Genomic DNA, 13,724 nt, shown 5'->3' on the forward strand with positions numbered 1-13,724 from the left:
TATGTGCTGAGTACATCTGTCCCAATCCCTCTGCGTGAGTCACTGTGTATGTGGTGCACGATGGAGCTGTGTGCGTGTGTGAGAATGTGTATTCACGTGTTTGGCGACTGTTGATGTCAGGCCGATGTTTTATGCATGATAAGAAGACTATTTGCAAAGCTGCCTTGGCTTTGATTTGACCTGATTGCCGTTTCTGCCTGGGTCACCCAGATTAGGCCCAGATTGGAGATGCAGACTCTGGACTCATGAATTATAGGCTAGACCTTTTAGCATTTTAAATATGACATACACTTTATCTCAGATTCCTAGCGATTTTCAATTTCACGGCGCTCCATAAGACAATTTAAACTTGCTATTTTTATCCTGGAGGGATGTAGACTGAGGGGGCGATGTACCTCAGCTGAATGAGTCTCAACATTTTTTACGCTGCCTGATGGGTTACATAAGGCCACTGGCAAGGCTCTAGAGGGGCCAGCTGTCACCAAAGCACAGCGTACCCTCACAGAGGGGTCAGGGATGGAGCAATAGGGGGTTTACTGAGATACAGAAAGAGGAACAGAAGATCAGAATTAGAAGACAAAGCAGACAGAGACAATCCAGCTAAAAAGAAGAGATTAATGGAAGCAAATTTATTTTTAGGCTGCTCAATATTTTTCTCATCAACCTCAGACACCGACCAGAGTTAAGCTTAATTGTGAGTGATCTCCTCGTACAGAAGATAAGACAAATTGAGTTCCTGTCTCATACATGCAGCTAATTGTCCTCGCTCACATTGTACACGCACTTCAACTCAGAGGTCAGTTGAGTCAACTTCACTCTCCAGTGTACAACAGCTTTCTAGGAGTGATATGTGGTGCGTTTGGGGGTGGGAGATGACGGCCAGAGTTTTCCCACATGGAGGAGAAAGACATTTTGTGGTGCCAGCAGAAAGAACTAAATATTGCAGCGTGTGTTTTTATTGTGTATGCTAGAGGCATACTAATGCAGATGGACTGCAAGTTTGTGGATCTTTTAAGAGCTGTGCGTAAGAGTCACAAACACTGTATGAACCGAAGTGTAAATATCTAAAATCTGTTGTTATGTGCAGTTTGACAGATTTGGGACGTAAAAATATTGCTGTAAAGCCTGTGTTTCCATCACAGTTTGTTCTTGAGCAGGAAGACAAATCATTGAACAGTGAAAAGCCGTTCCTGTTGTGTCAGCGGATGGAGATGATAGATGGGAAGATGAAGGGGGAGAGGAGAGTGTTTCAAGGAGACAGTAGGGGGGAGGTGTAAAGGAAGGCTTCTGTGGGAAGTAATTTACGAAGTACACCCTGCCAAAAACAATCCAAAGCTTAATTTCGGCTTGTTTTAGGAATGTTGGCAAACCCAGCGGTGAAATAAATCTTCCTGCTTTTAAATTTATCTACATTTGACCCCACTTATTACTCACTGCCTTCAGTTAAAAGGAAAGTTTTGGGGCTGGATGGAGTTTTGTGTTCCAACTCAAGCATGAACTACTCAACAACAAGCAACAAGTCATTTAAAGTAGTAGTGACTGTTTGATGTTTTCTGTCCTCTTCAGCTGCTTCACTTCTCCCTCACCGGTTTGTGACGGTACGTCGAGGCAGCCCGGCGGCCAAGAGCGGTCAGATCCGGCCCGGAGATCGATTAGAGGCCGTAGAGGGACGCTCGGTGGTGACCCTGCCTCATCGGGAGCTCGCTCAGATCCTTCGTCGAGCGGGAAACACGCTGCGCCTCACCATCGTCCCCCGTCCCAGCACCTGTAAGCATACACATGAATATCCAGGAAACGCACACAAATACACTGCCTGGGTATTGACTCACAGTTCAATCATCATCTTTTTCAGATTCTTCAAGCCTTTCAGAAACTACTGAGTATGACCCCGGTCACAGAAGCAAAAAAGGTCAGAGGTCGCGTCCAAAGGTGAGCGACTGGACTTTTGCTGTAGCTCATCTTATCCACTGCCTGTCTGAGTATAATGTTCCCTACTGTGATGATACTGAGTCCTCCCTCTGTGCTCTCTCTGCTCTCTCTGCTCTCGTCCCCCAGCGTGACTCCAGGTATTACAGCGTGGACCTGGATCGTGGCCACTCAGGCTTCGGCTTCAGCCTCCGAGGGGGCAGCGAGTACAACATGGGCCTCTATGTCCTGGGACTGATGGAGGGGGGGCCGGCCTCACGGAGCCTAAAAATGCAGGTGTGTTTGCTGTGTGCATTTCACAATTTGTCTATATGTATACTACTCTTTTACTCTAATCTATTTATACCATATACTGTATGCATATCTGCATATTTTCTGTATCGTCGTCTCAATCTTATTATTGTTATTTGCACTGCTGTGTGTGAGCATGTGCAGTCGTACTCAAACTTTCTTTTGAATAATTCACAGCCAAACTTCCAACAGACATTTGATGAAGTCAGGGTTGATTAATGCCACACTAAATACTTCTAAATACAAACAATTATGTATTCTGCTCCTTACCTCTCTTTTGGTAAACTTTTCAGTTAAAGCAAAGACACTTAAAATCCTTGAAAATGTGATTTAAAATCCTAAGTTTCTCTCAATAACATAAAATATTCATGAGCAATGATAAAAATTACAGTTTTGACAACAACAACAAAAAGTAGGTGTTATTGATAAAGCGTTTAAAGGAACAATGTGTAACATTTCAGGGGATCTATTAGCAGAAATGGAATATAATATTCATAATTATGTTTTCATTAGTTTATAATATTATATTCCATCACCTATATTCCAGTTTCAGTATCACCTGAAACTAAGAATCGTTGTGTTTTCGTTAGCTTAGAATGAGCCGTTCATATCTACATAGGGAGTGGGTCCTCTTCACAGAATCCGCCATGTTGCTCTGCCATGTTTCTACAGTAGCCCAGAATGGACAAAGCAAACACTGGCTCTAGAGAGAGCCTTTCATGTTTTACGTTACCTGAAGGCCACCGTAGTTCTCCGACATGCTTGTGAAACTGCGGTAACGTGAGCCGCAGAGTGTAAAACCGTGGTACCACCAGCCGCCGTCTGACTTCTGTTGCTCCTAAAGTAGTGTTATTATGGTAAGGATGGCCTCTGAACGAGGCGAACGGCGTTACCACGGTTTTGCACTCGGCGGCTCACGTTACCGCAGTCTTGAAAAGGGAGGAGTGAGCAAAAGGGTACTCAGTTGGTTGCAATCTGGCAACACACCACTAGATGCCAAATCCTACACACTGCACCTTTAACACTAATCTTCTTCATCAGGACTGCATGGATGTGGTTTGATCATATTTGACTGACAGTGAATAATCCTCCTAAGAGGGTGAAATTATATCTGCTAAACATCAACATGTTAGCTTTGTGATTGTGAGAATGTGGCCATGCTAGCGTTATCATTTAGTGCAGTCTCACAGAGCCGCTAGCAGCATATCTATAGACTAGTCTTGTTTCCATGTTATCCACTGTCAAGTAATGAAAGTAAGTAATCACAATACAGGAGGCCTTTTTGAAGACAATTTGACTTGTCACAGTAGGAAAAGTACAGGTGTAAACAAATTCCATTTAGCTGCTTCAGTTTCAGGGTGATAGTATTATCCATGCTGGCTCACTGTCACACTGTCATGGACTACTAGGACAGAGCCATTGTTAATGTTACTAATATCACCTGTGGTTTTCCCGCCATGATAAGTCAAAATATCTGCTGTATCTTCGTTACTGTGGCACATTTATATAGCAGAATATTATTTTACTGAGGTAATAGATAGTGATATTTAAAGTAATGTCGTGGACGTTGTGTTTGTGGCTGCAGGTCAGTGATCAGCTTGTGGAGATCAATGGGGACAGTACAGCAGGAATGACCCACAGCCAGGCGGTGGAGCAGATCCGTAGAGGAGGCCACCGCATCCATCTGGTCCTCAAGAGAGGAAACGGCTACGTCCCCGACTATGGTGAGACACAGTGGGAAGATTTAGGAATATATCAGGACCATCTTGTGTTTACGGGGGAAATCGTAAGCATGAAAATATATAAGATTTGAAACACAGGACTGAAAACTGTCTTTTGCATGTGATGCCTTTGTCTAGTGTGTGTTTTTTCTTCTTCTTTACCTGTGGGATTGGTTCTAACTAACATTTTCTACCCTTTTACTCTTTCTTTTTCTTCTGTGGTGTTTTCCACCTTTTAACCCATCCGATCCTTTTTTGTTTTTAACATTCCCACACAACGTTTCTTCCACCTGTCTTGGTTTTCCTTTTCTTCCAAACATTTATCTCCCTTCTGCTCCACTCCTTCTTCCATTTCTTTTTTCTCTCTCTCAGTGGAGCTCTCCAGTTTGTCTCTATGTATGACCAACTCCAAGCTAGGCGAGCCTTGCTTCTATGTCATTGGACGGACAGAGAATACGCGGTTGGTAATGGTTCCTGTTAGTTCTCCCATTTTCTGTCTCTCTACATTCCTCTACTCAGTCACCACTGCCGTCTTCACTTGTAGTGAAAGATACCTTGCAGCCTGTGTGTTGGTCCTCCTGCTTATAAGATGATCAACTTAAATAATGGTGCAGACATTTACAATATTATACCGATTTCCTGCCCAATTCAGTTCCCCTCAAACCTACCTCTGAGCAGGCTGCACCAGCTACCAATTTCTAAGTCTTTAACGAAGAAAATGGTGCAATTACATTCTTGTGGAGCACATTGATGATCAGATGTGTGTCGTATTTCCATTGAAAGGTTATCTGAAGGTTGCACTAAAATAGAAAAGCAGCTGTCGTTACACAAGCTAATCTAATGCACTAACAAAAAAGCATGAAACAAAAAAAACACTTTCTGGATTTCAGAGCTCTTTAATAACAGATTACATAATGCTCTCTGCTCTTCCTCTCTTTTACCTGCCTACTCAGTCTGTTTTTTCCCTCTCTCTCCGTGTAATGTGTGTCCAGGCCGTGAGCACAGAATCGCCTCCCCCTCCCTCCTGCATCACCCCAAGGAGCAGGGTCTGGCTGCAGTAGACTCCACCGGGCGGAAGGGGCGCAGCTCCAAGCAGAAGAGGAGAAGCAGGTCTTCGGATGGACGCGAGAAGGAGAAAGGGACGGGAAGGAGCAGGAGAAGACGGGGCTCAGAGGGAGGAGGAAGCTCGGGTTTACAGAGCCCCGTCTCCGAGCTGGGAGAGAGCTCTCGGGAAGCTGGAGACAAGAGGAGGAGGAGGAGGAAAAAAGAGTCTCAGAGTTTACCCAGAGATGCCCTCAGGAATCATGACGACAGTGACACAGACAGAGGGACGACGAGGGGGAGGAAAAGGGAGAGGGAGAGAGGAAGGAGCAAAAGCAGAGGGAGGAAAAGTAGAAGTGAGGAGAGGGAGAGAGGGAGGAGCAAAAGCAGAGGGAGGAAAAGTAGAAGTGAGGAGAGGGAGAGAGGAAGGAGCAAAAGCAGAGAGAGGAAAAGTAGAAGTGAGGAGAGGGTGAGGGAGGCAGAGGTTGAGGAGACCGAGGAGGTAGAGCAGGAGCAGGAGGTGCCTGCTGTTGAGGAAAAGGTGGAAGAAAGGGTGGTGGAGGAAGAGGTGGAGGAGAGAGTGAGTATAGAGAAAGACGGGAGTGAAGAGGATGTTATCTTACCCATTCCAAGTCCTGACCAAAAGCTTCCCAGACCCAAAGAAAACTGGGAAGTGGAGTACGATGAAAACTTGGACTTGGCAGCAGAGTACAGGGAACTGAGGAAAGAGCAAGAGATGGAGCAGGACAGGCCACGGGATGATTACAGGGAACGTAGAGAGACAGAACTGAAAGACGACGATGCACAGAGCTGGGGTGTCGAGAGGCCTTTACCAAGCGTCGCTGTGATAGATCCGGTGTCACAGAGAGAGCCCTTCTCCTTCCTCACCTCCACACTGTCCCTAGAGCAGCCAGGGGACGACAATGATTCAGAGTCTGGAGGCAGCCAATCTGACGGCAGCATGTCCGCTGCTGCCAGCATCTCAGGCCTTTCTCTGGCCGCGACGGAAGCTGGCGGGCGCAGGGCCGAGGTGCTCCCGGGCCCTTGGCTCACACCCAGCCGGGAGAGGGTTGCTCAGGTCTCGGGGGAGGGGAACGGGCGTCCCGGCAGTCGGACAGGGCGGGGAGGAGGGAGAAGCGCTCTCTCTCGGCTTTTTAACAGGAAGTAGAGCAGCTGAATGATCCGATGCTATCAGTGTCACACTGTTAGACCTCGACTTCTGCAGCTACCCACACTACCAACATTTTCTCTCAGTCACTTTGATATCTACAGTAGTATGAAGTCATATTCTTTGTGCCTTTTTACAGCTGACCTCTGGCTGATGTTAAATGTTCAATATTTAACTTGTAAATGACACCAACATGGTAAAGTAATTATGTCTGTTTTGCTGGTGAAACAACGATAACATTGTCTTTTTTTTTACCTCAGGCACCTCATTATGTTTCACTCCTCTTTTAACATTTATTATAGCTGTTTCCAGGACAACAAGGTATTTCAGACACCTTGGTTTAACCTACTTCCTATCTCTCACTCACTTCTCTGCACCTCTGTCTTCACACCACTTCAGCAGAGCAATCCTCTCTGAATTGCCGCCCCCTACTGTACAAAGACTGCATAGACATTCACTTATACCTCATGAAGATACTGAGCAATAATAATGCAACTGTCCGAGACTATCAGCCATCCATTTCCATCCTGCGCCACGTCGATCTGGTCTGAGAGGAAACAGTGTGTTTGTACAATATCCTCTTTGTCTTATGTGGACATTTGTAACCTTGTTCCATATAACTGAATATTTGATTGTGACAATGCAAATCCCTTTTGACAGCAGCAGGTGTGAAATCTATATTCTGTAAATATTTGTAGAGAAATAAATGACAGAGCCTATTGTAAATACTACACTAACTGGAGCCAAGCCCTGATGTGTATTACTGTATTGTGATACATCATGATAAATCTAAATATATATATATATATGAATATATGCAGTATATCTATATATTACATACAGCTACCCAGTCATATTATTGTGTGATGAGAAAATTTAAATTGGTATATAGCTTTCGTGATGGCGCAAAATGTAAACACAGACTATAAGAACTATATATTGTACCTGCCCTATTCATAAATGAATGTTTTGTAACATGCTGCTTGAGTGTGGATTAGGATGTCGTACCCTACTTCAAAAGTCAGCAAAAAGATGCCAAAAATATGCATCCGGTGTGCATATTTCCAGTACTGTTAATATTGTGTATGTGGGGTCAGAACAAAAACACTAGAGAGTGCTCTGTGCCCGTCGTGCCACGTACAGTTGCCTTGGTAACATAAACCACTTTATCCTAACCACTGGTTTTTCTTACTGTGAAAACCCCTCGCTCTGAGGTCTCTAATACAAGAGAGTAGGGCAGGACGTTTAGTCATTTCAGTCATGCCAAATAAAAAAGGCCCTTACTGTAAATCCACAATAACAATAATAATCATAAGCCTCTGCAGAATCTGAGCTCAGTGTCGCGTCTAAGATGGCAAAATAGCAGATCATTTTGTTTTGCTCTCTTTTGTTATGATAAGAAATACAGGCTGAATGGATACTGTGAGATGTTATTTTTCTATGAAATTATCTTTTTTGAAATACTCAGGTTTTCTGCTCTAGATAAGCCATTAGGAAGAAAAGCTACAAAGTGACTTCACACCATTTTTCATATTATTTAAATGTTAAAATCAATGTTGTGTTGATTCTTTATGGCAGCATTTGGAGACGCAGACTGTTACGGATGTTTGTTACCAGCCCATAATATATACTGTAAGTGAAGTCCTTCAAACCACAGAACTGAAATGAATTGCTCGGTGTTGTCCCTGCCCATGTGTTTGCATTGCTGTTCTGCCCAGATATGGCAGCACAGTGACCAAACCAACCTACTGTACTCCCCAACCAATGACCATACAGAGTAGCTTGGTATAGCCTATATGTAAGACTTATTTTATAACGTTTGCTATAATGTTCTTTTTTTAGACATTTAATTTCCTAAAGGGGATTATATGGCCGGACTGTAAACACATTCTAATAAAACTGCAAATAAACTGCTGAACCAATTTCCTCGGTGGTCAAGCATGTCTTCCTTTTATTGCTTCCAGAAGAAAGAACACTAATGGACAGCAGATGGCAGCAAAATGATATGCTATACAGTATTTTTAGGAGAGATGGAGATGGGGTTTGATGTGATGAATGTGAGAAAGAGATAGATTTTTAAGGATCCCATAAAATTGGCTGTATATTCAGAAATAGGGTGTGAAATTAAAGATTGTAAAAACCCTGTCCTTGGTTGAAGAATCATATCATTTCCCCACAGATCAATTATTGAAGCTGCTTTTTGCGAGAACATGTATTTTACATTGCACATGCACGCTCAGCACTCAGTCTAATATTAGTCTCCTATACACTGTACAGCAGAGCAGCATCACCTGTGTGAGCCATTATATTATAGAGAGAGTGGGAGTGGGTGAATTTATAGCCAGTGTCTCACTTCACATATGAGCACTTAAGTACTGCCACTAAAAATAACATCGCTCCAAGGCCTGCCTTCCTCCCATGTTGTCCTAAGCCGCATCCTTCTGTTCATGTCAGCTCAGAGACGTCAAAAAGAAATACATCACCGCAGTAATAACAGCACAGATCAGCTGCTGCACTCACAGGATGGGAGTCAATAAGTAGACCTATTCAACTATTCAAACCACTTCAAATCAAGATCATAAATATACATTATAGAGATTTGTTGAATATGATACTTGAGCTGTTTTACACGCATTGCATTATTGTTTTCTACATGTGTGCTGTGATTTTCTAGGCGCTCAACAGGGTTCCTGCAGTGTGCAAAGTTACAAACAACGATGCAAAATGACATTCTGACTGTACCTTCAAAATAAAATAAAATAAAATAAAATAAAATAAAATAAATTAAAATAAATTAAAATAAAATAAAATAAAATAAAATAAAATAAAATAAAATAAAATTAAAAAAAATAAAAATAAAAATAAAAATATAATAAAATAAAATAAAATAAAATAAAATAAAATAAAATAAAATAAAAAATAAATTAAAAAAATTAAAAAAATTAAAAAATTAAAAAATAAAATAAAATAAAATAAAAAAATAAAATGTCATCTTTATTCTTTACACTTGACCACAAGGTCTTTCCCCCAATAATTTGGATGAATTTGTTCATTGTTGAATGAAATGAATGAATGATGAATATATGTTGAGAGAGTAATCACACTGACATAAAACCTATTCTTCTCTATGTGAGACTCATTCATTCATAAACTCCTGTTAGCCCAGCTGGTGGGAAAAGGTTTTGGAGATTTGTGGGATTAAATCCCACCTGTTTGTATTTTACACTTCTGTCAGCCCTCAGAGGACTTCATAAGGGTGTGTCTTGTTGTGAAAAGGCCTGTCTTGAATGAGCCCAAACAGTAGAGGACATAATACCCTTTAGTATATTGTAATCCATTTATTCATTAACCTGACATCTGGCATGAACCCCCACAAATGTGGAGCAACCCCCTGAATTTGCACCTTAAATGAAAATGAAATGTGTTTTTTTTTTTATACAAATTAAGGTGCTTCCTTCCACAGTCCAAATACATGCAGGTTAGGTTAATTGTTGACTCTAAATTGCCCGTAGGTGTGAATGTGAGCATGAATGGTTGTCTGTCTCTATGTGTCAGCTGGGATCAGCTCCAGCCCCCCCCCCCCCCACCCCCCCCCCCCCGCGACCCTGAATAGGATAAGCAATTACAGATAATGGATGGATGGAAATGAAGGTGCACCTGTAACAGTGGTGTACTCAGGCTCAATGAGGGGCATGAGCAGCGAAGAAAAAAAAAGGCACAAGTGCGTAGAAAGTTTTCTAGCATGTTGGGCAGCCTATGATGCTGTATCACATTTTCTCAACTGGAAGGTCACCCTAGAGGGCACATAGGGGGCCTCCAAGTGGGCAACCCCCCCAGCCTACAAGTCTACCAGTGCTGTGAGCAGCATGATTAAGGAAAAGTGGAAAGCGAGACTCATGATTTGTTTGTTTGTTAGTTTTGTTTAACAATTTTATTGTAGACATGAATGGTGAAAGGTCTGAAAATCAGATATCATGATTTGTTTGTTAAAGGGACTGTTTGTAACTTCTTACTTGTATAAATCAATCCGGGTCGGTGTCCCATGTGCGCTCGCGTGTGGCTACGCTGTTCAGACTCAGACTCCAACACAAATTACACGGAAGCACCAAAACCTCAAAGTTATATCAAGTGGAGCCCGTCTTGCAAAACAGTGTTGGCCTCGGTCGGAGGACGCGGGGGAGACCGTAGCTTTGGTCTCCAGGACCGGAGTCTCTGCTGTACTCTGCTCCTCTGCCTGCTTGCCTTCACTCAGCTCGCTCCACCTCACGTGCATGAGCGCACACTACACACTGCAGAAGAGTTAGTTTAGCTCTGAGAATATCTGGTGAATGTACAGTGGACGTTTGTGCAGAAATAACTGCTGCAGCTCCTCCAGGCCAACAGAGGTTTCCCGTGTCTTGTGAAGTGACGGGGCTCCGCAGCGAGAAACGTTATCGTCTCCGACCGGGTGCCGGTGTCTCCCCTGTTCCCTCCGGCCGCGGTCGGGAGGCTGAAGCAGGAAAAAGCCAACACTAGGATCAGCACTGATTCATGGAGAGACCTTCGTCTGGTCAGCTAACATTACTGCCAAGCAGGTGAAATATAGAGTGATATTGTGGTTGGTGTCGCTGTTACAACCAATTTCTGATTCTTACATACAGTCCCTTTAAACTTTTTCTTCTTTTTTACTTTTGGGCTTCCATACTATTGTTTGTGGTGCTGTCAATACAAGCTGTATGCATGACATAATAATAATTTTATTATCATTTATATATATTCATCCATTCATTCTTCCATTGTTTTTATGAATCTTTTCCTTAAAGTGCATCATTTGCAACTACCTTCTAGGCTATAAAGTTCATGCAGCTCCTCTTTTATTCTGAAAGTCTCATCCGGATGTGTGATATCACCGTTTCTCTCTTGACGGTGACGCGCTCGGAGGAAACAGCCGCACGCATCGCTGCAGTTCAGACGCTCGAGGAGCGAAACCTCTGTGTGTTTCTGCGCCACCGCAAAAAACAGATTCACCTGCTTCGAGATTCTCTCTGCTGCTGCGTGGATTACCGACCTGATGCGGCCGAAACTCGCCTCAGATAAGTAGGAAATAACTCAACCTGTTCCTTTAAACCGATTCCACATCAGCAAACACCAAAGTACACCTCAAAGATTTACCACCTCTTATTATAGAGACTTTCATCTGGTCAATAATCATCCGGATAGTGTATTTAATCCCTAAAGAGGTGACAAGTTTTTATTATCTCGGAGCCCAGTGTTGTTTATGAATGCGTGACGTGGAAGTAAACTCTGCATTATTCTTGGATGAAAAAGCCCAGAGGCGCAGCTCACTTTGGGAACTAATGTGAATTGAAAGCACTAGGATGTAGTTGTTTTTTTTGTTGGAGGATCCGGACCTGGAGAATGAACTCAGTGAGCCACCTCTGCTTACTTCTTTCTGGGCTATAAAGACACATCAAGCCATGGGTTGAAACCGACCATGATAGACTGCGGGGATATTCAACGTGGGAGGGAGCAGCATTTTCTGTGTTATGTAATGATTGACAGTGCCTGATAATTACTGGTAGATCATCAATAACATCACCCCCACCCCACCCCCCCTCCATCACCCCTCCATCACCCCTATCCCCCCTTACCCTGTATGAGGCTAAAGAGTGCTTAATGTATGTGAGATGTTTTCTACTAAAAGTTAATGAGCAGTTTATTTGTCAGTGGATAAATTCATATTCTGCTTATGTATATTTTTGTTAAAGCAATTTCATTATAGATCTTTGATCAGCCTCATTTAGACAATACTTACCTCTGTCACCCTCCACCCTCCTCCATCCAATCTCAGTTTGTTTTGCTTCATTTTAATATTCATCATGACGCCCCAAACTCTTGACCCGCTCCGTGCCGATTTGGCACCGTCTTTCAAAATGACTGTAACTTCAGCAAAACAGACAACTCTGTTTGAACTCTCTTCCCGGCGTTGCAATATCTTTAACGGCCACTAAGATGCTCTAATGATCATTTTTGCCCTCAGATTTGGGTGATATGTAGTCACTCTGAAACTCTCAACCTCTTAATCTCTGTGACTTCCTGTTTTTGAACATCTGAAGCCATCAGTTATCTCCACTAGAGCCTTTCGTTCGTCCCTCCCTCCCCCCCACTCTTCAGGGCTGGTGGGGGGGGTGGATCTCGGCCCCCGTGGGGTCGAAGCTGTGGCGGCGGCCTGTGGTGGTGGTCGTACCCCCATAGGCAGGGCTCCCGCCATGGAGACCAGCCCGGAGAGCCCCAACCGGGCCGTGGAGTACCTCCTGGAGCTCAACAACATCATCGAGAGCCAGGCCAAGCTCCTGGAGACGCAGCGGCGGCGCATCGAGGAGCTGGAGGGCCAGCTGGACCGGGTCAGCCAAGAGAACCAGGACCTGAGGCAGGATCGCAGCCCGCAGACGCCTGGTTCGGACACTCCCGTGCAGAACCACAACCACAGCCAGCCTCTATCCCTCCCCATCCATCATGGCAGTGGTGGAGGTGGTGGAGGTGGTGGAGGTGTTGGCGGTGGCGGGGGCAGCAGTGGGAACGGTAGCACCCCAACGGCTCAAGTGGCGGCTGCACCATCCACAGCTCCAGTGCCCAGCAGGGAGAGGAGGACCCACACCAGGTTGACCAGAGGTGTCTCCTGCAGCTCCTCAACCACCGAGCGAGACCGGCTCGAACGCACCGACAGCACCGACACCAACACCAGCTCCACCATACGGAGAAAGTAAGTTCTTCTCTAACACACACAAGCCTCCTTTGTGGTTTGATTCTCCCACCAATGAATGATGAGCGTGGCTACATGTCAAGCGTTTCTATCTTCGTCCAGGGTGCTCTAAAATTGTCGCGGCGACCACAATCTGCACAGCACCCAATGTGTCACTTAACGACATGGAGCCGCAGCCTCTCTAGTCATCACAGATAATCCTCACAGTAATGGCTCTAAACCTCAGGAAGGGATATTTTAATACACCACTATGAGGAATTATGCAGAGTGCTGGAGGATTATGGGTAGAGTGACAAGTGCTCAAGGTGTCCATTTCATCGTGCCGCGTGTGATTGTTGCTTGCAGAGGGTTTAGAGCCTATTACGAGAAGTGCGTGGGAGTTGCATAGTAGCGTGCTGAGGAAAACTCGAGGGTGATGGGTCTTTTTTCGTGGTGATCTAAACTTTCTGGACCAGTGATGCCCTTCGGTATGAAAAATCCGCCCACCGCATGCTAAAAGTGTGTTTTTACTTTCCCTTTTCACTCTGAACTGTAGGCCGGTTGGGTTTTGAAGAGAGAGTGTCCAAACTCCCCATCCCCCCACCCCTCAAACTCAAGGCTGACCTGAAGTTAGAGTGCAGCAAACACAGCTTTGGCAAACAGCAAGTGCATCTGTCCTCGCTTTTACTTAACCACGCACACACACACACATGGATAAGAGTCGGCTTTTGTTCAGGAAGCATTACGCTTTTGTGAGTAGGCAGCAATTCATGTGAGGAAAAGTACACAGTGGACTATATTGTTGCAGCCTTAGTGACAGAAACCAGTGGTTCTTGTGCGATAATGTGATAACATT

General features: G+C 44.2%; 2 protein-coding genes across 5 annotated transcripts in view; both read left to right on the forward strand.

Annotated features, from left to right (window-relative positions):
• Positions 1 to 8,073, forward strand: part of LOC119489619 (membrane-associated guanylate kinase, WW and PDZ domain-containing protein 2) — a 49,285-nt gene extending 41,212 nt beyond the window's left edge. For 2 of the 4 annotated variants that reach the window (XM_037772310.1, XM_037772309.1), the window contains 5 exons: positions 1,567 to 1,767; positions 1,853 to 1,929; positions 2,056 to 2,202; positions 3,803 to 3,941; positions 4,931 to 8,073. In XM_037772310.1, the coding sequence (XP_037628238.1) occupies positions 1,567 to 1,767; positions 1,853 to 1,929; positions 2,056 to 2,202; positions 3,803 to 3,941; positions 4,931 to 6,147 (1,781 nt within the window). In that variant the 3' untranslated portion in view covers positions 6,148 to 8,073. Of the gene's footprint in view, positions 1 to 1,566; positions 1,768 to 1,852; positions 1,930 to 2,055; positions 2,203 to 3,802; positions 3,942 to 4,310; positions 4,415 to 4,930 lie in introns of all 4 variants that reach the window. The other 2 variants (XM_037772311.1, XM_037772312.1) reach the window with 2 other exon arrangements.
• Positions 8,074 to 11,049: 2,976 nt separating this feature from the next.
• Positions 11,050 to 13,724, forward strand: part of iqsec2b (IQ motif and Sec7 domain ArfGEF 2b) — a 32,738-nt gene continuing 30,063 nt past the window's right edge. The window contains exon 1 of the mRNA XM_037773344.1: positions 11,050 to 12,889. Coding sequence (XP_037629272.1) covers positions 12,396 to 12,889 — 494 coding nt within the window. The 5' untranslated portion in view covers positions 11,050 to 12,395. The remainder of the gene's footprint in view (positions 12,890 to 13,724) is intronic.

Source organism: Sebastes umbrosus, chromosome 6 (assembly GCF_015220745.1).
Source record: "Sebastes umbrosus isolate fSebUmb1 chromosome 6, fSebUmb1.pri, whole genome shotgun sequence".
NCBI classification, from domain to species: Eukaryota; Metazoa; Chordata; class Actinopteri; order Perciformes; family Sebastidae; genus Sebastes; species Sebastes umbrosus.